Source organism: Gallinula chloropus (assembly GCF_964237585.1).
Source record: "Gallinula chloropus genome assembly, chromosome: 1".
In the NCBI taxonomy this organism is placed as follows: domain Eukaryota; kingdom Metazoa; phylum Chordata; class Aves; order Gruiformes; family Rallidae; genus Gallinula; species Gallinula chloropus.
This window is the reverse complement of record NC_140085.1, coordinates 97,852,540-97,874,987: the sequence shown is the minus strand read 5'-3', so window position 1 is coordinate 97,874,987 and position 22,448 is coordinate 97,852,540. Positions and strand designations below refer to the sequence as shown.

At 42.3% G+C, this 22,448-nt stretch overlaps 2 protein-coding genes across 2 annotated transcripts in view; one reads left to right on the top strand and one right to left on the bottom strand.

Moving 5' to 3' along the window:
• The window catches only part of ARL13B (ARF like GTPase 13B), a gene marked incomplete at both ends in the record, with an annotated part of 42,050 nt that extends 38,132 nt beyond the window's left edge, over positions 1-3,918 (bottom strand). Inside the window, 2 exons of the mRNA XM_084263197.1 lie at positions 2,626-2,696; positions 3,860-3,918. Of these exons, the coding sequence (XP_084119323.1) occupies positions 2,626-2,696; positions 3,860-3,918 (130 nt within the window). The remainder of the gene's footprint in view (positions 1-2,625; positions 2,697-3,859) is intronic.
• A 6,338-nt stretch (positions 3,919-10,256) lies between these two features.
• Positions 10,257-22,448, top strand: part of PROS1 (protein S) — a gene marked incomplete at its 5' end in the record, with an annotated part of 30,619 nt that continues 18,427 nt past the window's right edge. Inside the window, 7 exons of the mRNA XM_084275023.1 lie at positions 10,257-10,335; positions 14,780-14,937; positions 16,003-16,027; positions 16,356-16,442; positions 19,624-19,746; positions 19,889-20,011; positions 21,819-21,944. Coding sequence (XP_084131149.1) covers positions 10,257-10,335; positions 14,780-14,937; positions 16,003-16,027; positions 16,356-16,442; positions 19,624-19,746; positions 19,889-20,011; positions 21,819-21,944 — 721 coding nt within the window. The remainder of the gene's footprint in view (positions 10,336-14,779; positions 14,938-16,002; positions 16,028-16,355; positions 16,443-19,623; positions 19,747-19,888; positions 20,012-21,818; positions 21,945-22,448) is intronic.

Genomic DNA, 22,448 nt, shown 5'->3' with positions numbered 1-22,448 from the left:
CAATCAAGACCAGGTTTTGGCCTTTGTTTATTTTTGATTTCTGTTTTTCTTTCTGCCAGTCAATATGCTATAAAACCCTGTAGCTTTATAGTTAATAGTTTTGCTTGCTGTTTCCCTTTCTGGAGGGCAAAAAAAGCCTGTACTTGCTTCAGCCACCCCATAGCTGTCTCTGTAGGGGTGAGTTAATTGGATCTCTGCAACTGTTTTATGTAGCTTGGTAGCACAAGGCAGGAGACACAGATGCAAAATTCAGCTTGTTGAGAGGAAGAAATGAAGGCCTGGTGGAAACCACTGAGCTTGAAGAGCAATGCAGAAGCTAAATTACCATCAGCCTTCTGCTACTGTGTTCCTTTTTTGAGAGAATCCTTCACACAAAGCCAAGACATGGTTTCAGAACTAAACCCCTGGCAAGAACAGTATAAGCCAATACTCCAGCACAAGAAGGGTCCGAGACCCCACATTTGTGAAAAAATACAGCTTCAGGACTAAGCAGACTATTTCAAAGGACATTTTGCACTGTGAGCTGCAAGTATGCACTCTTACAAGAGAGAAGAATGTGAACGTGAGGGTTGGCTAAGGGTGAAAGTTATTGATGGTGCCGAATGTAAGGGGATGTAATGAAACATCTGCTCCTGTTGCATGGCAAGGTCACCAATAATTAACAGGTCTGGATGTAAAAATAGAGCCTGCAATACGAGCTGCAGATCCATTCTGGCAAATGAGACTTTGGTGACCATGCTGATTTGCCCAGCTTTAAGAGCCCTAAGCACCAAAACACATTTGGATTCTGCTAAAACCCAGCAGTCATAACTGCAGTCATCTCCTGGAGGCTGTATGACCAGCACACAGACAAAAATACTGTTTGTATCAACCCTGAAGACTAACTAAAGGTTCTAATCTCTGCAAGCCCTGTTAATAAAAAAAAAAAGAAAGAAAAAAATTGCTTTCTAAGGCAAGCATTAGTCAAGCCCTGTGAAACAGTCAACAGAAATCAGAACTATCTTTTCCTGAAGTTTCCCTTAAAAATACCACATTTACCACATTTTTTCCCGGGAAAGAAAATCAAACACAATTCCAGAAATAACTGTCATATTTAGCTGCTACAGGCACTAACACTGATTTTGAAACAGAATGGAAGCACTGATGTTTTCAGGGCAAAGATTCAGGAATATAAACGACAGAATATTCATAACTTTATTTACGCTTTAGCAAGTCTGTAAAGTTACGTAACACATGTAAACAGAAAGTTGAGGTGGAGTCTCCAAGTCTGCTGTAACACTAAGTACTCTCTTGTTATTATGCAAGACAAAAGTTATTTAGAAAGAAAATCCCATGAGGAAACAAGAAAGAGAGACCTTTTTCTTTTCATAACTACAGGTTTTATCTCAAAGTATATCCTGCTGCCTGCATGTGTCGTTAGATGGTACAAAGCAGCCTCCAAAATCAAGTGGTTTCTTACTGAAGGCCTAGAAAATTGAAGGTACTTTTCTGTGATAGATAGTGATATGTATCACTAGGACCATCCTTTATGTTATATACATACCCATGCAATTTCCTTCTTTTTAAGCTTTTCTTCATTATATACGCTTACAACACTGATTTTTTATATAAAGTTTACTTATGTATGAGTATTACTGGATGGTCATCTGAAAGCAACTTCTGCACACACACACCACAAAGAAATAAAAAATCAGGTCCATTGATTTTTCTAATATATACGAAGATGTGAAACACATCATTAACCAGAATATTTTGTATTACTGTATTAATACAAAGCAGTTCTTAATTAGAATGTGGTCTACAGCCTTCAGAGTTTTTGTCCTGCACTTTCTTTCACTTAAGGAGACAGCTTGCTTATAGTTACAACATTCATTCAGCTATGTACTGAACTACTGAAGAAAACCCACCCCCTGTCCAAAAAAATACATTATTATGTGCATGAAACCTAAGCAAGAGCCCAGAACAGAATTTGTTGCAACTTAACAGTTTGCACAGTTAACAATACAGTCAACTCAAGGCACGTAATCACCAAGGTACCCTGAACACCTCGTCTTAGTGTTTCCAAGATAATGAAATGCCCTTATGGACTACTTTTTTCTGTCTCAACGGACTAAGTGTGCATGGTGCAACGTTTTAAAAGGCAGCTCTTTTCATACTATCTACCTTGCCTCTTCAACACACTACCACCTTTGAAAAAGATGTAGCAGAATGTTATCAACTTTTTTGAACTACTGCTGATTTTGTCTACATTGGCTCAGCAGAGGCCAATAAGCCAACACAGAGCCTGCTCTGCTACTTCTTCTGAGCATAAAGCGCATGACTGAGAGCACCTACTTTAAGTCACCCTAACATGATTTGCCAGACATCAAAAAATCAGGATCTTTATGTTTGAAAGCTAAGACCCCTTAATTCTTCACACAATGACGTCCGTGACATACTCGCTTTGGCAACCACACTTGCACCACTTTTGGTGGTACAATTACCAACATTTTCTTTCAAGAACATAGGAGGGAAGAGATTAATATAAAAATACTGTTTCATCTCTCAATTTAAGTAATGAAAAATTAGTAATTATACTGTCTCTTTCAATGCTACATTTAGATGATAAACATGTTAATTGCTTACCTCCTTGAATTCCTCGGACTGTAGCAGTTTTACCAGCATTGTCAAGACCCACCATTATTAGTGTCACCTTCCTCCATGAGAAAAAAAAAAAAAGATATTTCAAATCATTTTTTTTCCTTTAGCTAGATATCACTTACTTTATTAGGTTTCTTAATAAATGCATAGCAACTTTATAACAAAGTAGTAGAAATAATAGTTATCAGAAGACCAAGTAGCAGGCACTGTTACAATTGAGTATCTGGTGTTCAGTACGTCAAACCATCTGATAAGACAGAAGAGCAGAACAAGGTACGACATGAGAAGTCTGTTGTGCCTGTAAGTTTCACATGAGGTAATAGTTTTGCTTTCAAGTTGCATTTGCCTGCTGAAATTTAATTTCATGGTACTATAAATTTTATCCTTTTTTTTTTTCCAGTGTGGTCATGGTCTCTTTAACAGTTTCTGTAATTTAATTTCCATTCCCCTGTATTTTTACCATCTCTCTGCCTCAAAGTTGTGCCTATAAATTTATTTCTAACCCATCTGAACTATATTATAGAGTATACAACACCTGTGTAGGCAGCATCACATGCTGTAAATAAGCGGCACTGGTACTCATGGTGCTTTTGTTTCAAGCAGGAGCAATGTGATCTTTGGAGGTCCGTTCCAACCCCTAACATTCTGTGATTCTGTGTAATCAGTGGTGTTAAGTACATACAAAATACTACCAAAATGGTACACAGGTTAGAATTTATACCAGGACAGAATTTTATGCAAAACAATAGGAAAAACACATCTATGTGTATACCTCAATTTTTCCTTCTATTTACAAAGACTCAGAGGAGTCAAAGGAATTTACTCCATTTTATGTCCTTTTAAGTAAAGGAATATGAAAAACATTGCTATTTCAGTCTTAAAACTGCAACTGCCTTCCAACTCAAAGCATTCTATGATTCTAGCATCACCTTATAATGTTCAATTTGAGGGAAGAGTATGCAAAGGACACAGTTTTAAAATTTATACTTTCCTGAAGTCAGAAACAAAGTACCTGAAATAGAGATGATTAACATTTCATTTTTAAGTTCAGAAGATGTATTAATTCTCTCTTGGAGAAAAAAAAAAAGACAGATTTTTCTTGGAAGAAAGAAACCTAAACCAATATTATATAGCAAATTAAGTAAATCATAGGTGAGAGGACATGAAATAAAGTTTGGGAAAGCCAGTACAGAAACATAAAATACTTTCACATGTTTACCTGACAGGTTCCTGCCACCGTTTTAACCAGCTGCAGCAATTGGCCATTAGACTGAACATCCTCCTTCACTAGCCATCCAGAGCCATGAAAGCTACATAAACAACGTGGACAAGCCAGAACAATCCAAGAAGACTGGGAGAGAGACTGCAGAACTGTAGAGGCCCAGATGTTGTCCTGTCACTGCTAGAAAGAGGGAGAAAAAAATTATTTAAAAAAAAAAAAAAAAGAAGAAATACATAGTTAGCAGCCCCTACGTATAACCAAGGCAAGCCATTTCCCCAGCAGCAGCCTGTGTGTTCTGAGAGTGTCATATTCAGTCAGCCCCATGACAGTTCTGTTGCATCTTTCACTTCATCTTCTCACATTTCACCTGCCCCCTTTTACATCTGGACAGCAACGACACAGTACTCATACAAAATAATATTGCAAGACCACTGCACATATGGAAATCTGCAAGTTGGAGCACTAAGACTCATCGAACAATGAGATTCCAATGCTTGCCTTGCTACCACATCCCACAGCTTTGCTGATTGACAGAAACTAAGGACCAATTTCAAGCATGAGTAAGACTTGTAAGAACACAACAGGGTAAGACATTAAAAGCAAACAAAGAATGTCCTACCCATTAAGTATATTCATTAACTGTCAGTTTCTTTCACACTAAAAGATCCCACAACAAGGAAACTGGGTTCTTTAGCGAGTACTTGGAGGAACTGGCAACTTAGTATCTAGTAATTGTAATTAAATTAAATAGAAGCATCAAGCACTTCCATCACTTTGCAATCACACTTCTTACTCTTCAAGCTGGAGACAAAACCAGAGAATACTTCTCTTTCTGGTGTTGCTCTGTGGAACAAACACTGGGAAATAACTCTGTGATTGTATGCATGTTTATTTCTTTGAACACACCCTTACCTGTGAACCAGAAAAGCCCACACAAGCCACGCAGCCAAGTGCCCAAAGATGCAAAAGCTTTAAAATGCCCTTAGTTACATAGCTACAATAATCCTACTGCAACAGTAGCAGCGGTCAAGGTAAAGGTCTTTCACCAGCAAGCTCGGGGCAATTTTACTTCATGAGTTCAAATCCACAACCATGAACAGATGATGTACCAAGTCCAGCTGTTATTTTCTTCACAGCACCCTGTGTGATGCTGTGCTTCGTGTTTCTGCTAAGACACTGCTCATAACAGAGGAATATTTCGGCTATTGCTCGACAGTGCTAACACAGCCCAGAGGCTTTCTTTCCCACTCTGTCCCCCACCCAGCAAGACCAGAGGTTGGGAGGGACACAGCCAGGACAGCTAGTCCAAATGGGACAGCAGGATTCTATACCATATGATGTCATGCTCAGCAAAAAGTAGCTAATGGAAAAGAAGGGGCGGGGGGTGGATTCATAGTTACCATATTTGTCTTCCAAGCAGCTAAGTGTGCTGAGGCCCTGCTTTCCAGAAAGTGGCTGATGGGCAGTAGCAATTGGACTTTTTTTGTTCTGCTTGAGTATGCAGCTTTTGCTTTCCCCATTAAACTGCCATTATCTCCATCTACAAGTCTTTTCACCTTCCATCTTGTCCCCATCCAGCAAGTCATTGGCTGCAATTTTAGCTGTTGGCAAGGGTCAACCCACCACAGTCCTTCTCAGTGCCCAACATGGGGCTCAAGATAGAGCTTTGATCTGAGCACATTATAGCTGTTAATTGGCAGGTTCCTGCGTGGCTCACTGAGCTTGCTTACTTTACTGCATATTAAAGTGGCTGGGAAAGACAACCTGGGTTGCTCCTCCCTTGGGAAAAAGCAAAACCATTTGTGGGATTATCTTTGCTTAAGGACCCAAGTACACTTGGTGGGTAATGTGGAAGGATAGGGAAATTCAGTATGTATCTTAAGGAGGTTTAAACCTGGGGGGAAACAACCCATAATTTCAGTTGTACCTTACAGGAACAGTACAGCAGGAACCACCCAAACCAAAGGAGTATGAGCCGAGTGCAGTGGTGACTCAACCCAAGTAAGTCTTGGCACCCAACTATCCAACATCCACTGCCCCAAGTGATCACTTCCAGATATGGGGCCCATGTCATCATCAACTGTTCTCATTTGGGGAAAAGGCACAGGAGTGGAGAAAGATAAACTACAGAATAGGGGAATAATACATTACAGTACAGGGGATAGCAGTTAATGACATACTAATCTCTCTTCCAGAAATTATCACGACCCTTGCAGACAACAGGGCACTATCACCTCAGCTCATAGCCTTATCTTATCCTAGCTCTCATTTTGATCAGCATCTTAAGCTCAAGAATATGGATTCATACCAGAGCTGCTGAGATGCACGCAGATATTCCCTACCTGCCTCCATAAGCAGATTAACTGAGAGTAGTGCCGCTCTAAATTCCGATGCAATTTTCCTAAAGTTTGTTTCTCAAAGTTCCTTTTTTCCCCATGATATTCCTTTCATGTTTTAAAAAGGATAGCTAGCCTCAAAGCAAGGCAATTTCACATTATGCAGAAAATTCTTCCCAATCTAAACCAATGGAAGTGGAAAAAAGTTAAAGAACTATTCCTAACAAATATATATTGCCCCTAATCAACTATGAAGCTGCTTTATTCAATGATGCCTTTGTGTTGATCTGACATCATTCAATGTCAGAAAAAGGTCAGATTTCTTCCACAGCAGAGACAACAGATACTCTTCAAATATTTATATTCCATTATACAAGAGCACCTGAGGACAGCTTCTCCACAGGAGAGCTTAGTGAAGAAAAGGTAAGTTCATAAAAAGGCGAGCAGGATGAGTACTACTATTAAAAGTATTCTGAAGAATAAAAATACCCTCACTCACAACAGAGCATGGTGCCTCAACCCACAAGTGAGTACACACAAAGCTGACTTTGAGAGCATGGCTACACGCATTTTCAGCTAGTTCTACTGAAAAGCAAAACGTAACAGCTCAATGAACAATACACCAACAAAAGCGTAACAATTTCAGTCCCTGAGCACGATCACAGAACAATTCCCCTCCCCGTATCGTACAGATTGTCTAGATTTGCAAATTGTCACAAAATTGGACAGGGTTTGGACTCAAAGATCTTTATGGGTCCCTTCCAACTCAGGAGATTCTCTGATTCTATCAGTTCTGTAAAGAATGGTTACTACAAGACTACTATCCATGAGTTTCTGCAATTTCCAGCCACATTCCCACCTTGCCTCCTGCTCTGAGGTGCAGATATGGCACAGCATTCAAATGAGATTCACGAGATGAAGACAACCTTTTTTAAACAGTGAAGGCCAAAATAACTGTGTCATAGCAGAGGAATCTTGTTTAAATGAAAAACCCCAAAGGGATGGGGTGGGGGAAGGTGATAAGTCAGATAAAATTTCAGAAGGGCATGCAACACTGCTTAAAAAATTATGGTAGGGAGGCAAATCACATTGCCCTATGCTATTGTGGAGAGAGTGCATTTCTTGAACTAAAGATAGATTAAAAAAAATCTGAGATATTTATGGAGCATATTGCATCTATTTTCTATGTTGCATTAATAACATTCAGAAGTTGTTCCAGATATTATATCTGTTAGCTTGAACTCTTCATGCCCACAAGCTCAGAAGTAAGTAAAACTGTGTGGTTAAGCTGGTATACATTTTCGCTGGCAGGTCAACACAAGTGTAAAGAATGTCAAAGACCCCATTTTTAGGTAAGAGAACAGAAAAAGTGTACTACAGAGAGCAAGAAAAAACCATGAAAGATATGTATGTTAACTCTTTACACTTTTGATATAGATCAAGAGCTACGTAGAAGCCTGCTTGTTATGAGGTCCAAACTACTGGGTACCAGCTAGGTACCAGCATCCAAAGTGATCTAATGAATAAGTTTATGTACTTCCATATTAAAGCACAAAGCAAGCACCTTTTACACATTTCAGAATTTATATTAAATGTCCTGCCTCTAGTAAAGGCTCTTAGAGTATTATTTGTTATCAAGTTCTCACTTTCTTTAAAACGCAATTAAACAAACCATTTAAATCTGACCCTCTTCACAAAGTTTAATTATTTAACTTCCTACTGTGCTGTTCTTCGCTTGAGTTCTTTGAATTAATTTTAAGAACACAGTACTTTGGTTGCATTGCATTACATTTTTAAGAGCAAACCAAGCAACTGAGCAGCAAAGAAGGCAGATTCAGCAAAAATCTGAATACCATCCTCTCTGCCAAAATTGTATTGTAGTTAACAGCTGCATGAAGTGTAAGCAAGAGCCTTGAGAGACTGAAGCACACAACTGCTTGTGAGAAATAACCTGTAGTGCCATTTGTTTAGGGCCATCCTTTGGTTTATACAGCCAGGAGAAAAAGAGACTGAGGGGAAACCTCATCACGGTCTGTGACTTCCTGACGAGGGGGAGCGAAGGGGCAGGCACCAATCTCCTCTCTTTGGTGACCAGTGAAAGAACCCAAGGGAACGGCATGAAGCTGCGACAGGGAAGATTTAGGCTGGATATGATGATGAGGTTCTTTACTGAGAGAGCGGTCAGGCACTGGAACAGGCTCCCCCGGGAAGTGGACACAGCATGGACCTTGGCTGAGCTCAGGAAGCATCTGGATGGCAGGCTTAGTCCCATGCTCTGACTTGGCTGGTCCTGTGTGAAGCCAGGGGTTGGACTCGAATATCTTTATGGGTCCCTTCCAACTCAGGAGATTTTCTGGTTCTATCAGTTGGTCTGTAACGAATGGTTACTACAACACTACTACCCATGAGTTTCTGCACTTTCCAGCCACAGTCCCATCTTGCCTCCGCTTCCAAAAAGAAGCAGCAGCCCAAGTTTTGGTTCAGGCACGTTTTCCCTGCTTGTCTCTTCTACTGCGGGAGCACGGGTTTTGTTTCAGAAAAACCAACACTTCAGAGAAAGTCCCTGTTGCTCCCAGGCTTACAACCTGGCAGCCAAACACCACTGACGGCACACCGGTGTGTTCCCTATGGCGACACTGGCGCGGAGCTGCAATAAGCTCGACCTGAGCTCCGCCGGCCGGGAGCCCAGCACGACGCTCGGCCCGGGCCCGGCGGGGGCACCCCTTCGCCGCACGGACCCCACCCGCCTGCCCGCCCGAGAGATGCCACCGCCCCGCCGCGAGCAGACTTATTCCGGGCCCTCCACTGAGGCGCAGACCCCGCAGAAGGCACCCACCGCACCGCGGAGGGCCCGGGCGCCGGCTCTGCGCCCCCCGCCGCCAGCCTCTCCCCTCTCCTCCCGCGGCACCGCCGGCAGCCCGCCCGCCGCACACGCCGCTTCTGGAAGCACACGCGCCGGCGGGGCCGGGACGAACCGCACAAGCGGCCGCTTCGCGGCGGCGGAGGCCGCCAGCCCCCGGGAGCCGCCGGCACCGCCGCCGCCTCTGCCCGCGCGCCCCCCGCCCGACGCGCGCGGCGGCACTTACCGGGCGCGCTCAGCGGGGGCGCGAGGCGATGACGCCGCGCAGCCCCAGCGCTAACGGCTCCTCGCTGCCCTCCCGCGCCCCGGGGGGGCTCCGCGCCGCGCCGCCCGTCCCCGCCACGGTGCCTGCCGGCGGGACTGGCGTCGCCCCAGGTGACGGGAGGCTGAGGCCGGACGCGGAAAAGGGGAGGCAGGAGCCGCCGCCGCGTCCCTCCTCTCGGCTCCCCCGCGCGGAGCCCGACGCGGCTGCTCCGGAGTCACGTGGCCGGAGCCCCGCTCACGCCAAGCCGCCCATTGGTCGAAGCTGAGATCTCCGAGGCAGTGGGGACGCGTAACTAAGCCGGTAACCCCTAGTTACCGGTAACGGGACGCCGAACAGGACAAACTTATCAGCGGCATCAGAGCGCGGAGGCAGGCAACGCCGATGCTCGGGCAGAAAGGTGCCAGCGGACAGGCCCGCGGCTAACCAATAGGAGCGGGCGGCTTCCTCGGGGCCGGCGGAGGACCAGCCAGTCAGCTGTAAGGGGGCGAGGACAGGACTCTCCCTTCGCCACCCCCCTGCCCGCCCAAGAGTAAACAACGGCGCGACCCCACGGTCACGGCACCGCGGCTCGGGCCCTGCCGGCACCGCTTTGCCCCTCCCGCGGGTGCGAAGCTCAGCCTGGTTTGCGCCACGACGGGAGCCGCTCCCCGGGAGGATGCCCGCGGAGCCCTGCGTGCCCGGCGGCGATCGCCGCCGGGGCTGTCCCTTGGCGCGTCGGGTCGGGAGTCCGGCTCGAACCGCCCGCGCCCCCCCGGTGCTGCCCCCAGCGCCCTGCTGACGCTCCCGCAGGGCAATGCTGCCCAGCCGCGGCCCAGCCCCCTCGCCCCGCTGCCCCTCCCTCCCGCCCCCAGAGGCTCGACCGGCCCCGCCACGCAGAGGAGCCGCCGCGCAGCTACGGCGCCGTGACCGATCTCCGCTGGCCCCCCGGTAGCGATGAGGCCGCGGGGCAGGCGGTGCCTCCCGCTGCTGGCGGGCCTGGCGGTGGCCATCGCCCTCGCTGAGGCCGCGACCTGTGAGTGAGGGGAGGCGGGAGGGGTGCGGGGCGAGCGGGGCCCGGGCGCGCGGGCGGTTTCCGTTAGCGCCCCTCGCGCTCCCAACCTCCCGCCCCTCAGCGCCGGGGATGCCGCGGGGGGCGAGGGACCCCCCGCGACGAGCTGCTGACCGGGGCCGGCGCCGTCCCCCGTGGGCGTGGGGCAGGGGGTGCCACAGCCGGCTGCCTCAGCACCGAGGCGAGGGGCGACCCGGAACGGTGCGGTGGGGGCGGCCCTCCCAGGACTTTGCCAGGTCGGTGCCGCGGGAGCCACCGCGTTTGTGGGGCGCCTCGTTCCCGCCGGGCTTGGCTGCTTTTAACTGTTGGGGCAGCTGAGCTGGACGCTGCCCTGGAGCAGTTCGCGGCCGAAACGCAGCTCTGCAGCTCAAGGGGAAGCGTGCCTTCCGATAGCGCTCGATTCGCTGAGGAGGAAAATAGCCCGGGAGAGAGTGATGGTATTGTGAGGTCCAGGCAAGCAGACCTGCCTGCCTAATCAGTCGGGACGTAATCATAGGCAAAAGCTACTTGCTTTCACGTGCAAATCAAAAAATCGAAGCGTATGTCTTTGGCGTGACAGTCTTTGAGCTTAGTACTGGAGGAGGACAATGCGTATCTGGAACAAGTAGAATTGCAGCTCAAAGTAAGCCTGTTTCTGACGCGTTTTACTAATGATTAAACAGGCAGAAGAAAAAACTAATGTTTACTATTCAGACTCTGAATGCTAGCGATTCTGACTGTGAAGGGAACGTTGAAAGTTCATTTTATAACATTTTTTAACAGGTTCTGAAATAAATCATCTATAAATCTTTTGTCATGTTCTTTTCACTGTTTTCATCACATTTTCTGATCCATTTATCTTCCCCACTGCATAGAAAACTTGTCAGTTTTCTCTTTGATGAACAGCAAGAAGTCAGAAATTCTCCTACTCATGCAAAATTTCTGTGCCTCCTGTAGTCCAGTTTCCTACCCCTGGCTCCAAACAATGCCAGGGATTTCTGGGATAGGTAAAAAAAAACAAAACCAAATAACCAAAACCCAACCCTAAAAGCAGATAGAACTTAATAGTGTAGCTCATATAATTCAATAATTATAAAGATAAGTTGCTTCTCTGCTAGTCTGTGTGAGCAGCTGTGTTTGGTCCAGCATCCAGTGAGGGACAAGTTTTGGATATACTGGAGGAGGACCAGGCAAATGCTAGCAGTTGGCTTGCTTTATTTTGTTGGTTGCATAAAGCTTATGCTGCTGCTGAGCGTTCCAAGAGACTAGTCACTGGAATTATGGAGCTGGTTGCAGTAAAGCAGCAGTACAAATAACACTGCTTCCTACAGTGGCATCACATATCCTTTTTATTCAGTTCATTGGGTCTTCCAAGTTTCTGAGAGAGTAGCTACAACTGCTTTCTGCAGCTGGAGTATTAGGTAAGCAGCTCTCAGCTTTGTTTAGCAAGCCCACTTAAGGCAAGTTCCTGTTTACATCTGCACTACGAAATAGCTGTAAGAACCCTGCACCTCATTCTCTCCCCCCCTCCCCTTTCCTTTCGTTTTCACTAGAGTTACTTCCAAACAAGTGCTTAATAAGTAATCACTGCACAGTGTTTGTACAGCGCCTATTGAAATCATGGCTAGGATCTCCATGCAGCCTCAGCAATAATCAGATGGAACAAACTGAGTTCATGAAGGGTTAACTTGGTTTGGCAGGGTCAGAAGTGGGATGGTTTCCTGTAATCAAGCTGTCAGGAGCAGCAGTGAGGTTTGTTTTTTTTTTAATAAAAGTCCTATCGTAGTCTTTGTAAGGAAAAAACAGTTGAATAAACACACTACTAATTTTAAGCATGTCAATTCAAATATTTGAAATAAAAATATGGAACTTACATTGATTTATGTCTTACTTAAAAGTCATAGGAAATAAGCTTCAGGAAAGGGTGAATTGCTGTGATGTAGGGAATAGACCTGATTCCATTACCTGTGTTGAAAGCACGAGTAAGCAGCATCATATCTCGTGTAATGTCCTCAAGAACACTGCACCCACTTGGAATGCTCTTGCATTTTGTTTACTGATAAACTGTCTAAAGAGAGTAATGCAGATAAAGATCAAAACAAGATTGTTTCAAATCAGCTATGAATTTGGTCTAATCTGTACCACAGAGCCTCTGACCCAAAGCTATGTCAGCATGCTTGTGCTGCTAGTAACCTCCAACACAAATCAAATAGCAAGTGCAGTGTCAGTTTTTTTTGTGTTGTCGCTCCTGTTTCCTCAATACAGATGGACTTTCTGCATCCTTCTTAATAGTCTGCCTTTATATAATGACACACACAGCCATTTACTCAAATTAATTAAAGTGACACTAGCAATTGTTGGTGATAAATTATCAAAATGTTTTTCTGCTTTCTAAGGCTCTCATGAGGCTTTTCTTGTCCTGTGGTCTCACTGTGCTTTTTGCCACTCCCTGAGCAGATGACGTGCTAGTGGTAGGCTCAGGGGTTGAGAGAACAGGTCTAGGAGATTGCAGCAGTTTCCAATTCCTTGCTCCTCATAATTTCTGTACGACCAATGGGGGAATCCAAATCCATCTCTTGAGATGGCACTTGTGGCACTTTAAGATTTGTCAAAGTGGAAAACATTAGAAGAGGAAAGCAGGCTTGAATCATTTCTTTTGCGTGAAGAATTTCTGAAGGTGGAGCCTCAGAAAGATCAGACTCCTCTTTTTCTGAACAGTTTCCTTGAGGATCAGTCTTCACCTTACAGAGTTCTTTCAACTCTCCAGTAAGACCACCATAAAAGAAGAAATTGTTCCTTAAGGACCTGACTGCTACCTGCTCATTTACTTAGCAGTGGGGAAAGGGAACAAGCTGACTTCTCCCTGCGTTTCTAAACAACTTGCTGGTTGCTCTTGGAGATACAGGTGTGCTTCGAAACTTCAGAGGTATGCTGCAGTACATCCACCTTAGGTTCAGGGAATCTTCCCTGTTGCCTTACCTGAAAGATTAGTCTTTCCAGTATGAAGGCAAATAGATCAGTTTGGAGTTACATGCTTATCACACATCGGATACCTTTAGGACGCTGCAACAGAAAGGTTTCTTCAGATCATTATCCAGTGTTGCAGCACTTCAGAGAGCTTTGGTTGTGTTCCCCGTGTTTAGAGGGGTATGGTTTTGGTTACATGTGCCACCTGAAAGCTATTCTCACATCTGGTGCTGGGCCTTCTTAGCTGCTCTTTCTAATAAGCCTTCTAAGTTGATTTCTTTCCTGCTAGCACACAGGCAGCAGCAGGCTGTTCTCTGGTACCTGGCTGCTGGCATGTCTCATAAAAGCACTCTGGGTTTGATGAATTACCCGCCCAAAAGCAGTGCTGAATTGACTATGTCTGCTTGAATTGATCCTTTTTGCAGTTGAGTGGTGAATCTGTATGTAATGCTCTATCTGGTTTGCACTGCAGGTGCCATGACCCTTACACAGTTGTGCTAGTCTGAGAGGTTAAGCAGGGTAAAGGCTGATAAAAGAAGGGCAGGTGTAGGAGTGTGGTGCTCTCCAGTTGACATATGTTAGTCATGCTCTTTAACCCTTTAAGCTGGACTTTTTCCAGTTATGGTCATCCATTTTTCTCTTAATCACAACATATGTCCCAAAATTAAACTAAGAGGACAAACTTAGTTGCTGTTCCTCTAGAGTTGTGTGCTTTATAAAGAACCCATAAGCAAACAGGTGCCATTTGTTTTCACAATAATTTCTCAGCTCACTTATTTGTTCACCACTTGCGTACAAGTCAGTATGACAGTAACAAGATATGTGATATTTAAGTGATAACACATAAGGTGATGGATCTGAAAAATAAATTTAGCAAGGATTGTATTTTCTCTTGGCAAAATGTGAACGTACTTGTACATTGTCTGCCTGGATATTTCTTAGGATATTATTCTCACCTTTTGCTTTGTCTTGTTTCTGTTATTTATGTTAACTACATATAATAGGTAGCCTGATTTTATAAGACACATTTTTGGTCTTATATAAGTTAAACAAGATCAGAATATTTACTCCTGGACCACTGAAGCTGTAACATAAAAGGCTTAACAGCTTTTTTCCACTTGTTGGTTACATATCTGACTTTGTATTATCCATAGCTAAGAAAAATAATAATCTTGTCCTGAGCAGGACATTTAAATTATGCTTGAGGCGCAATGTTGCACACAGTTTTTTTTGGTGACTCAGGAATTTTTTGGTGAGAAACAACTATCCCACATAGAGAAAACAGAGTCCTGGGATTTCTTGCCCACATTTTCCAAAATGATAGACATCAGTAACTCCTGACTAAATATTTAAGTCAAATTTCTGTGTTACATTATCTTTTCTTTTTTTTTTAGTGTTTACTATATTTTTCAGCCATTTAAAAATAAGCAAACATCAACAGAACTCTTTTGTTTCTACAAAGTTTTATCCCAGCAGTATGCCTCTCAGTTCCTCGTGAGGAAACGTCGAGCAAATTCTTTTATGGAAGAAAGCAAGAAGGGAAATCTAGAAAGAGAGTGCATTGAAGAATTATGTAATAAGGAAGAAGCCAGGGAAATCTTTGAAAATAATCCTGAAACTGTAAGTATCTGATGAATATCTATGAGGTAGATAGTAGTTCTGAGGTGAGGGAAGGCTAGAAGCACATAGGTTTCATACTGCAAAGCTGAAAGAACCTCACCATGCAAACCAAGAATTGTTATGACATTCTTTTGTGTATAGAACCTGCACAATTAATAATGAAGTCTGTATTAGCAAAGAGATTAGTTGAATAGATATTATTTTAATTGCTCATACGGATCACCGATTTTAGACCACCATTGTCTGCAAGAACTCCATGTGGGGAAACCCTGTTGACTTCAATTAAAATTTTACACAGAAGATACATGGCAGTGCAAACCCTTTAATGAAGGGATTGGACATATTGCTGCAAGCTCTTTCCCTACTGGGGAGAATTCTGTTCCTCAGTTCATTCCTGATTCACATTATTTAATATGAGGTTAACTTTATTCGACTTCGTGCTATAAAAGACTTATTACAAAATATGCTAGTCAAAATTAATTCTGGTTTTGCTGACTATCACAGTTCCATGTTCTGTCATTGATAACATTCCATGTATTTGGATATACTGGTTGTTATGCTTAAATAGTTTCAGTGATCAATAATACATATATTTTTTTTAATTTTTCTTTTGTTAACACTTTTCACTGTGTTTGGAATGAATTGCATGTAGGATGTTCAATCTACTCCAGGTTTTTTTGTTTATTTAAGAGTGACAAAAGGAAATAAAGAAGGCTGCTCTGCATCCAATAACAACATTGGGCAAGATTCTCCCAATAAAAGAGACTATTCAAAGTTTGTGTGACACCCAATTCATTTTCATTGCCATCACTTTGAAAGTGTCCAATTCACAGTAGTATCTGAATATCTCCACTGAGTCTTGTGTTTATTAAATAATCTGCTGTTTTAGCCTAAACAATAGCAATATAGAAAACTTGGTCTATATTCTATGAGTCAAAGTGACCTTTTCTTTTTTGTTGCTTTTGTAGTTATAATACCACGTATTTTAGCACGTATGCCATGATATACTTGCTGTAATTCTACCTACCTTAATTTTTTCTTACTCTTTTTCTTTTCGTTCTGCAGGAGTATTTCTATCCCAGATACTTAAGTAAGTACAAAAAGCCTGAGCAACTCTGGTATATAATTCCCTGGTCTTATTCGGGTAATACTAGTTTAGTTATTCTGCCCATAGCGCTTGGATGATTTCTGTGCTGATTGTAATGCATAGTAGCTCCTAGGCAGTTCTGTGTGCTTAGATCCTAGCAGAGGCACTCAGAAGGCTGGTCTGTGATCAGCTGTCCTGAATATGCCCAGACAAGTTTTCTAATCCAGGCTGTGAGAACAGACTCTTTGAAGATGTCATGCATAAGATGTTGTAATTCCAGCCTAAATGAGTGTTTGTATCGTAAGCAGATTGTGTGGGTTTGCGTTTGCAGACTGCCTTGCCTCCCATCGAGCAGAGGTTTTCAGGGTTACTGCAGTTACTCCAGATTCTCCAGCTGACCTGAGGGCTTGTGTCAAAGGTGAGCGCTGCTGCTAGACACTGTACCTAATGCACTCAAATCTATCGGCACACACGTAACATGGCTAGAAAGCAGTTCACATAGGCAGAAAGAGAGAAAAATCTCCATTTAGCTCTGGCAAACCCAATAGTCTGGAACAGAAATTAACCAAAAAAAAAAAAAAGTGCATTTTCAGAGCAAGCTGTGTGACTGTGTTTAACTTTATGCTGGAAAAGAAACATAATTAACTGCAAAATCTAAGGCAGAATTGTTCTGGAAGCTTGGAAGTGCCCTACACCAACCTACCCACGTTCCCTAGTATGCCATCTGTACTCTACCATGTCTTTTCACGCCTACCTGTTTGCATCTAGCAAGTCCTGTTCTGTCAGCTAAGGAAAGAAGCCACATGGGTAATTCTCCTTGGTGCCAGTCTTTGGCCCGTAGTTACACTGTAGCCCTTCACCAAGTGGGTAACACTGCCAGCTGACAAATGAAAGTATCAGCTGGAAGACATGACCATTCATTCATTCCAGCCACAAGGAGGTCACAAAGAATGAAACTTGCAATGTAGTTCAAATATTTTCTCTTCTATGCCTATACATTCGTAAGTTCAGTGTGATTTGTGTCTTTTGTAGTAAATTCACAGAAAGCAATCTGTACGTCCCTCTCTCTACACCTCTTAAACCTCTACAACCTGGTTACATTGTAGAAGTTTTCAGATAGTTTGAATAGGGATACTTATTCTTCACCATCTGGCACCCTCTTTGTCATGGAAAGCAATGGAAGGCAAAACAAAAAAAAAAAAATCCTTAGTAATTACACTGCACATGGTCATGGATGAACATATTTTCCAGATCACTTGGCCAACGTGACTGCTGTCACAAACTGAAATGTTTTCCCATGCATATCCCTTGTTCTCACTCTCATTAGAGCTCCTGGGAGGAAAGGATTCAGCAGAGTTGCATGAATGTGCAGTGTTTCAGTATTACCCAGTAAAAACAACTAGTTTACTTGAAAGTCATTGTATTTCTCCATTTGGGTTCACATTACAAAATCAAATTAAATAAACTGTTCCTATTGGTCAGTCACCAGGGTAAAGGAGAGCATGCATGAAGCTTACAAGCTTTTCTGGGGCTTAAATTTTGAGTGAAACTTATACACATTTCTGGCAACTTCTAGAAGTAGAATTGGAAGTTCCTATTAAAACTCCATAACATGTTTTAAAATATGTTTTCATTGTGGCAAATATTTTGTGACACCGCTCTTAACAGATATTTTTTTAAAGTTTTGACTTTGTGCACTTACGGATCCAAATTGTTTCATATTATCAAAATGAAAAATAAAATTTTCCTGATGAGAAATAATTAAATAATTCAAATAATTAATTTATAATAATACAGTTTGAATCTCAATCAACTATGAAAATAATTTCATAGTTTGCATATTTTCTAAAACACTTATTTCAGAACACAGCACACATATGTAAAGACACATTTCTGGTAAACAATTACAAGATTTGACTTTGCAATTCCCATCTTAGAAGGAAATAGAAAATTTTTACAGGAATAGAAGACCCTTTTTCATACTTTGGCAATCCAAGTTGCATCTTTAAGTCTCCAAATGTCTGCATCCTACAAACTTGCATACTTAAGTGCTTTTTAAAATAAGCACTTAAAAAAGTGATCCCTGTATTTGCATCTATCCAGCTCACCATGACACATCCATTAGATACTGGAGCCTGTGAGTGGCAGAGAGTACAGGTACCACAGCACATTTCTTGTCCCCTACCCTTTATATTACAGCCTGAGCATATCTGCTGACATAGAAGAAGTGTCACAAGTGTTTATCAAAAAATGTTGCTGGGTATAGTAGGTCAAAAGGCACCCTAAACTGGGAAAAAAGGAACACCAGGGTCACTTTAACTGGGAAAAGAAAGAACACCAGGCACACTTTTGGAACAAATAGCTGCTACATTCTTGTTCCTGCAGTGGCATCTTAATTGTTCACCTGTGGATGTAACCTCTGTCTCCACCAGTCCTATCCATTCTGTCTTGTCTTCTTTCTAGTGTATTTCACCAGTTCTCCTTTTTTCATTAATCGGTTTCCTCAATTTTCTTTCATTTTATAACCTCATTTCACCTCATTCCATCTACTCATGTTTCACTCTGCCACCCAACTCCATCTTCCCTCAGTTCAGACTCTCACAAGCCACCACTCCCTTTTGCTCAGAAACATTTATAGCCAAGTTTGTTCCCCAGTTGCACACTTTGAAGGTATCTCCACATATATAGCTTACAGAGAACATTTATCATACCAAGTTGATACCATACTTAATTCCTCGACCTATAAAAGCAGTAAATAATCAAAAAAAGAGGGAAAAAAAGCCAACACAGGAAGTTCTAGAACTTACATTTAGGAATTGTGGTGAAGGATCCACACATAAACACCATTCCTTTTCATTTCTTCTGCACAATTTCTTCTGTCAGTCTTCATCTGCAACTGGAGTCCCTTGGCCTGCAATATGAATATGACATGGCATGCAGCACCTATTCTAGAGGTGCTCTATGGTTTTGGAGCTTGATTGGCCTCTTGGCCTTTGGATTTACTTGCAGCAGAATTTAAATAGAAGTAGATTACTCAATAAATAAACTAACACAGATTTTTTTATGCTTTCTTTGTCACAGAAAGCTAAATTTTCTATGGGGCTCAGTTCTTTAGTTCTTTTGAGTGACGTAAGAAACAGTTAAAAAAATTCCTTGAATCCTTAGGTACAGATTTGTAGCAAGTTTTGTACTTCAGGAACATTATCTATCATTTATTCCACTTTTTTTGAATCTGAACATCAGCAAATAATTTCTTCTTCTCATTCTGCTATCTGTGCTCTTAGGACACTACTTATTTTTAAAAGCATGCCCCAGAATGGCATTCCAGATCTTTACAAGAACATATCTTTAAAGTAGAAACAGTAAATTTGTAATGTCTGGAGCGTTGTTTTTTTTTTTTATCCCCTCAGTCACTTTCAAATTCTTGCTGACGGAATTAGCAGCAAGGTGGTTGTAGGGTACTTGGTGTTATGCATCAAGCTCTTTCCTATTTTGTGAACAGTGAAAAGCATCTGAGGAAGAGAAGAAGAAAGACTAAACTGATTCTTAAGGAAAAGTAATCCCAAATAACAAGTGTTTCCACTGTTTCCATCGCACAGAAATTTCAAACCAGTGTAGCCCTCTGCCGTGCCATAGAGATGGATATAAGGATTGCATAGATGGACAAGCCAAATATACATGTGTCTGTAAACCAGGATGGCAAGGAGAGAAATGTGAAGAAGGTATGGTCCCTAATCTCATTATGACATTAATCCTCAGGAACACAATTATAATTCTACTGTACCAGATCTTTAAGTATTCCCACACAGTTGGTCAGTGCATGCCTTCCCCCGATCAGAGATTTTTATCTCGTTTTCCTTCTAGATATAAACGAATGTGAAGACTTTAATGGAGGCTGCAGCCAACGCTGCTCTAATTTACCTGGAAGCTACCGTTGTTTATGTGAAGATGGCTACTTCATGCATTCAAATAAACGCCTTTGTGGAGGTAGGAAGTGAGACATCATTACTTGACAGTGTGTTGTGTATTGACTAGAGAGCAAAGAATTTAGTCCAGTCTTCCATAAACGCTCTGTCAGCAGAAGCTTGCATTGCCTCTGAAAGATGTAGTTCTGCTTCAACTTGGCTGCTCACATCACTGCAGCCTTACACCACTGCAAGCATTTGTGCAGCTGTATCATGAATCAGATCAAAGAACTGAGGTGGGTTGAAATCAATTCAGGAAAAGAGAGAAAGAGAAAGACTATATATTAGATTCCTCTCCCTTACTAGAGCTCTGTAAGGCTTGTTTTGGTCACTAACCAGTTTCACATACCCTTTAAGCATGCTGGAACAAGAATCAGGAGTGGTGTGACCAGCTAACATTGTTACATGGAAATCCTGTCTGATAAGCACTCGTTTAGGCTGAATCACTCCTAATTAGTGATGCTGCACTTTTGAGAGTTTGAAGTCCATTGGAGAAGAAACTACTAATGAATCTGAAAATGCACTTAATGGAGAGAAAGTTTTCCTGTTTACTCACCCAGCATAATTTTTTTTCTGTACATGCTTGTGTCTGTTATTACTGGCCATGACCTATGTGCTTCATTCCATTCCAGATAAAGGCTACATATTAACATAATTAGCAATTCTTACTGCACAGTTAGAAAAAAAAAAATACAACCTCATTCTATTGAATGTCATATATTTTATTGCTGAAGTACACCAACAGTTCTGGATATTGTTAAATACTCTAACAGTCCAGACTTGAGTGTGCTGTCCTGGTGTTACTTCCTTTTTTTTTTTAATGAATAGTTTCCAAAGAAATTCCAGAACAGAAGATGGCTATTTTGTCAAATAAGGCAAAAGGATAAGTTGGTTACCATCTCTTTAATTCTTGGAAAGATAACTGGAAAAGTTGGTTAAAAAAATAATTAAAGTTTCACTTGTATATCTTAGTACCTAGAGTACTAGTTTGGTGATTTGATAAACTGAATTTAAGTGTTTCATTACATCCAACTACAAAATTACACACCTAGGAATTTGGAGTACAAGCTTTAGAAAAGTAGGCTGAATTCAGGACAGCCTTGACTTAAAAAAATGTTTTGGGAGTCCTAGCAAACCAGTGGCAGAATCTGTTATCCTGGTGCAGCACCATTTCTGCAACTCCTACAAAACCAGAGAAAATTAGAGTGACCCCTGTGCATAAAAGTGGGAATTGAGATACTACCAGGGATCTGATATTTTTCTGCCTACAAGACACATAGTAAGATTGATACTGTATGATGGATCCAGTTGTCACATCTGCATTTTGAAAATGACATTGAAAAATTGGAAACAACATGGAAGATAGGCACTAAAATGGTTTGAGGGATGGAGAGACAGTGAGGTACTTGAACACCTGTCAGCACAGCCAATTAAAGGACGATAGTGACATGAATTGATCACAGCATGTAGGAAATTCTGGAAGGATTCCCTCATCTTTCTGGATGTCTTTTTCTAAGTGAGAATTTTATAACGCAGTCTGGTTTACCTTCTAGGAAGTCTGCAGACCATTTCTTTCTCTATTTCCCTTTTCTCTTTCTCCCTGTTTCAGAACACATGAGAGAATGAGGGAGGCAGGCAGTGAATTAATTTTTCACTGAGAGCATGCAGAAATACCTTTTAGATGCTTCTGAAAGTTGTACCATGAAAGCATGATAAACTTAGCAAGAGACAGTTTCTCAGCCTCAGTCAGATTGCACAGTTTTGGATAATTTTAGAAGAAGTTTGTATGCAAGAGAAACTTATTTTTAATAACTTGTTTGTATTTCTAGATATAAATGAATGTGTGTTACATCCAAACATCTGTGGGACAGCAATATGTAAGAACACCCCAGGGAAATATGAATGTGAATGTGCAGAAGGTTACACATATAATTCAACTTCCAGAAACTGTGAAGGTAGGTCTTTTCCTCCACCCCATGCCCCCCTTTTGTCCCTTTTGGGGATTTTTTGTTTGTTGGAATCCCTGCTGTACCAAACTAGCATCTTAACTACTGTCATATTTATTCATCTTTAAATTGTTATATTATAACTCAACTTCTTGTTCTTTCAGAGGTTCAGCCAGGCTGTATGACATGTAGTCTATACAGCTGCAATGACTCCCAGCCATTGGAGGGTTTTACAGTATACTCCCATGTCTTGCTGTATGCCAGATACCTTTCTCAGTTTGTGGGAGCTCCATTGTCCCACTGTAGAGAAGACTCGCTGTCCAAGCTCTCTAACCAGCTACCATATTTCTTTCAGATAACTTGGAACAATGTGTTGCTGATCTGGAGGTTACTAGAGTGTTTTCTACCTTGTTTTTAAGCCTCATTGCAGTTATAATAATGGAATATTTGATATCAATCAGTTAATTACATATCCCTGACTCAAGACAAGTTATAGCAAAAGTGATTAAAAGT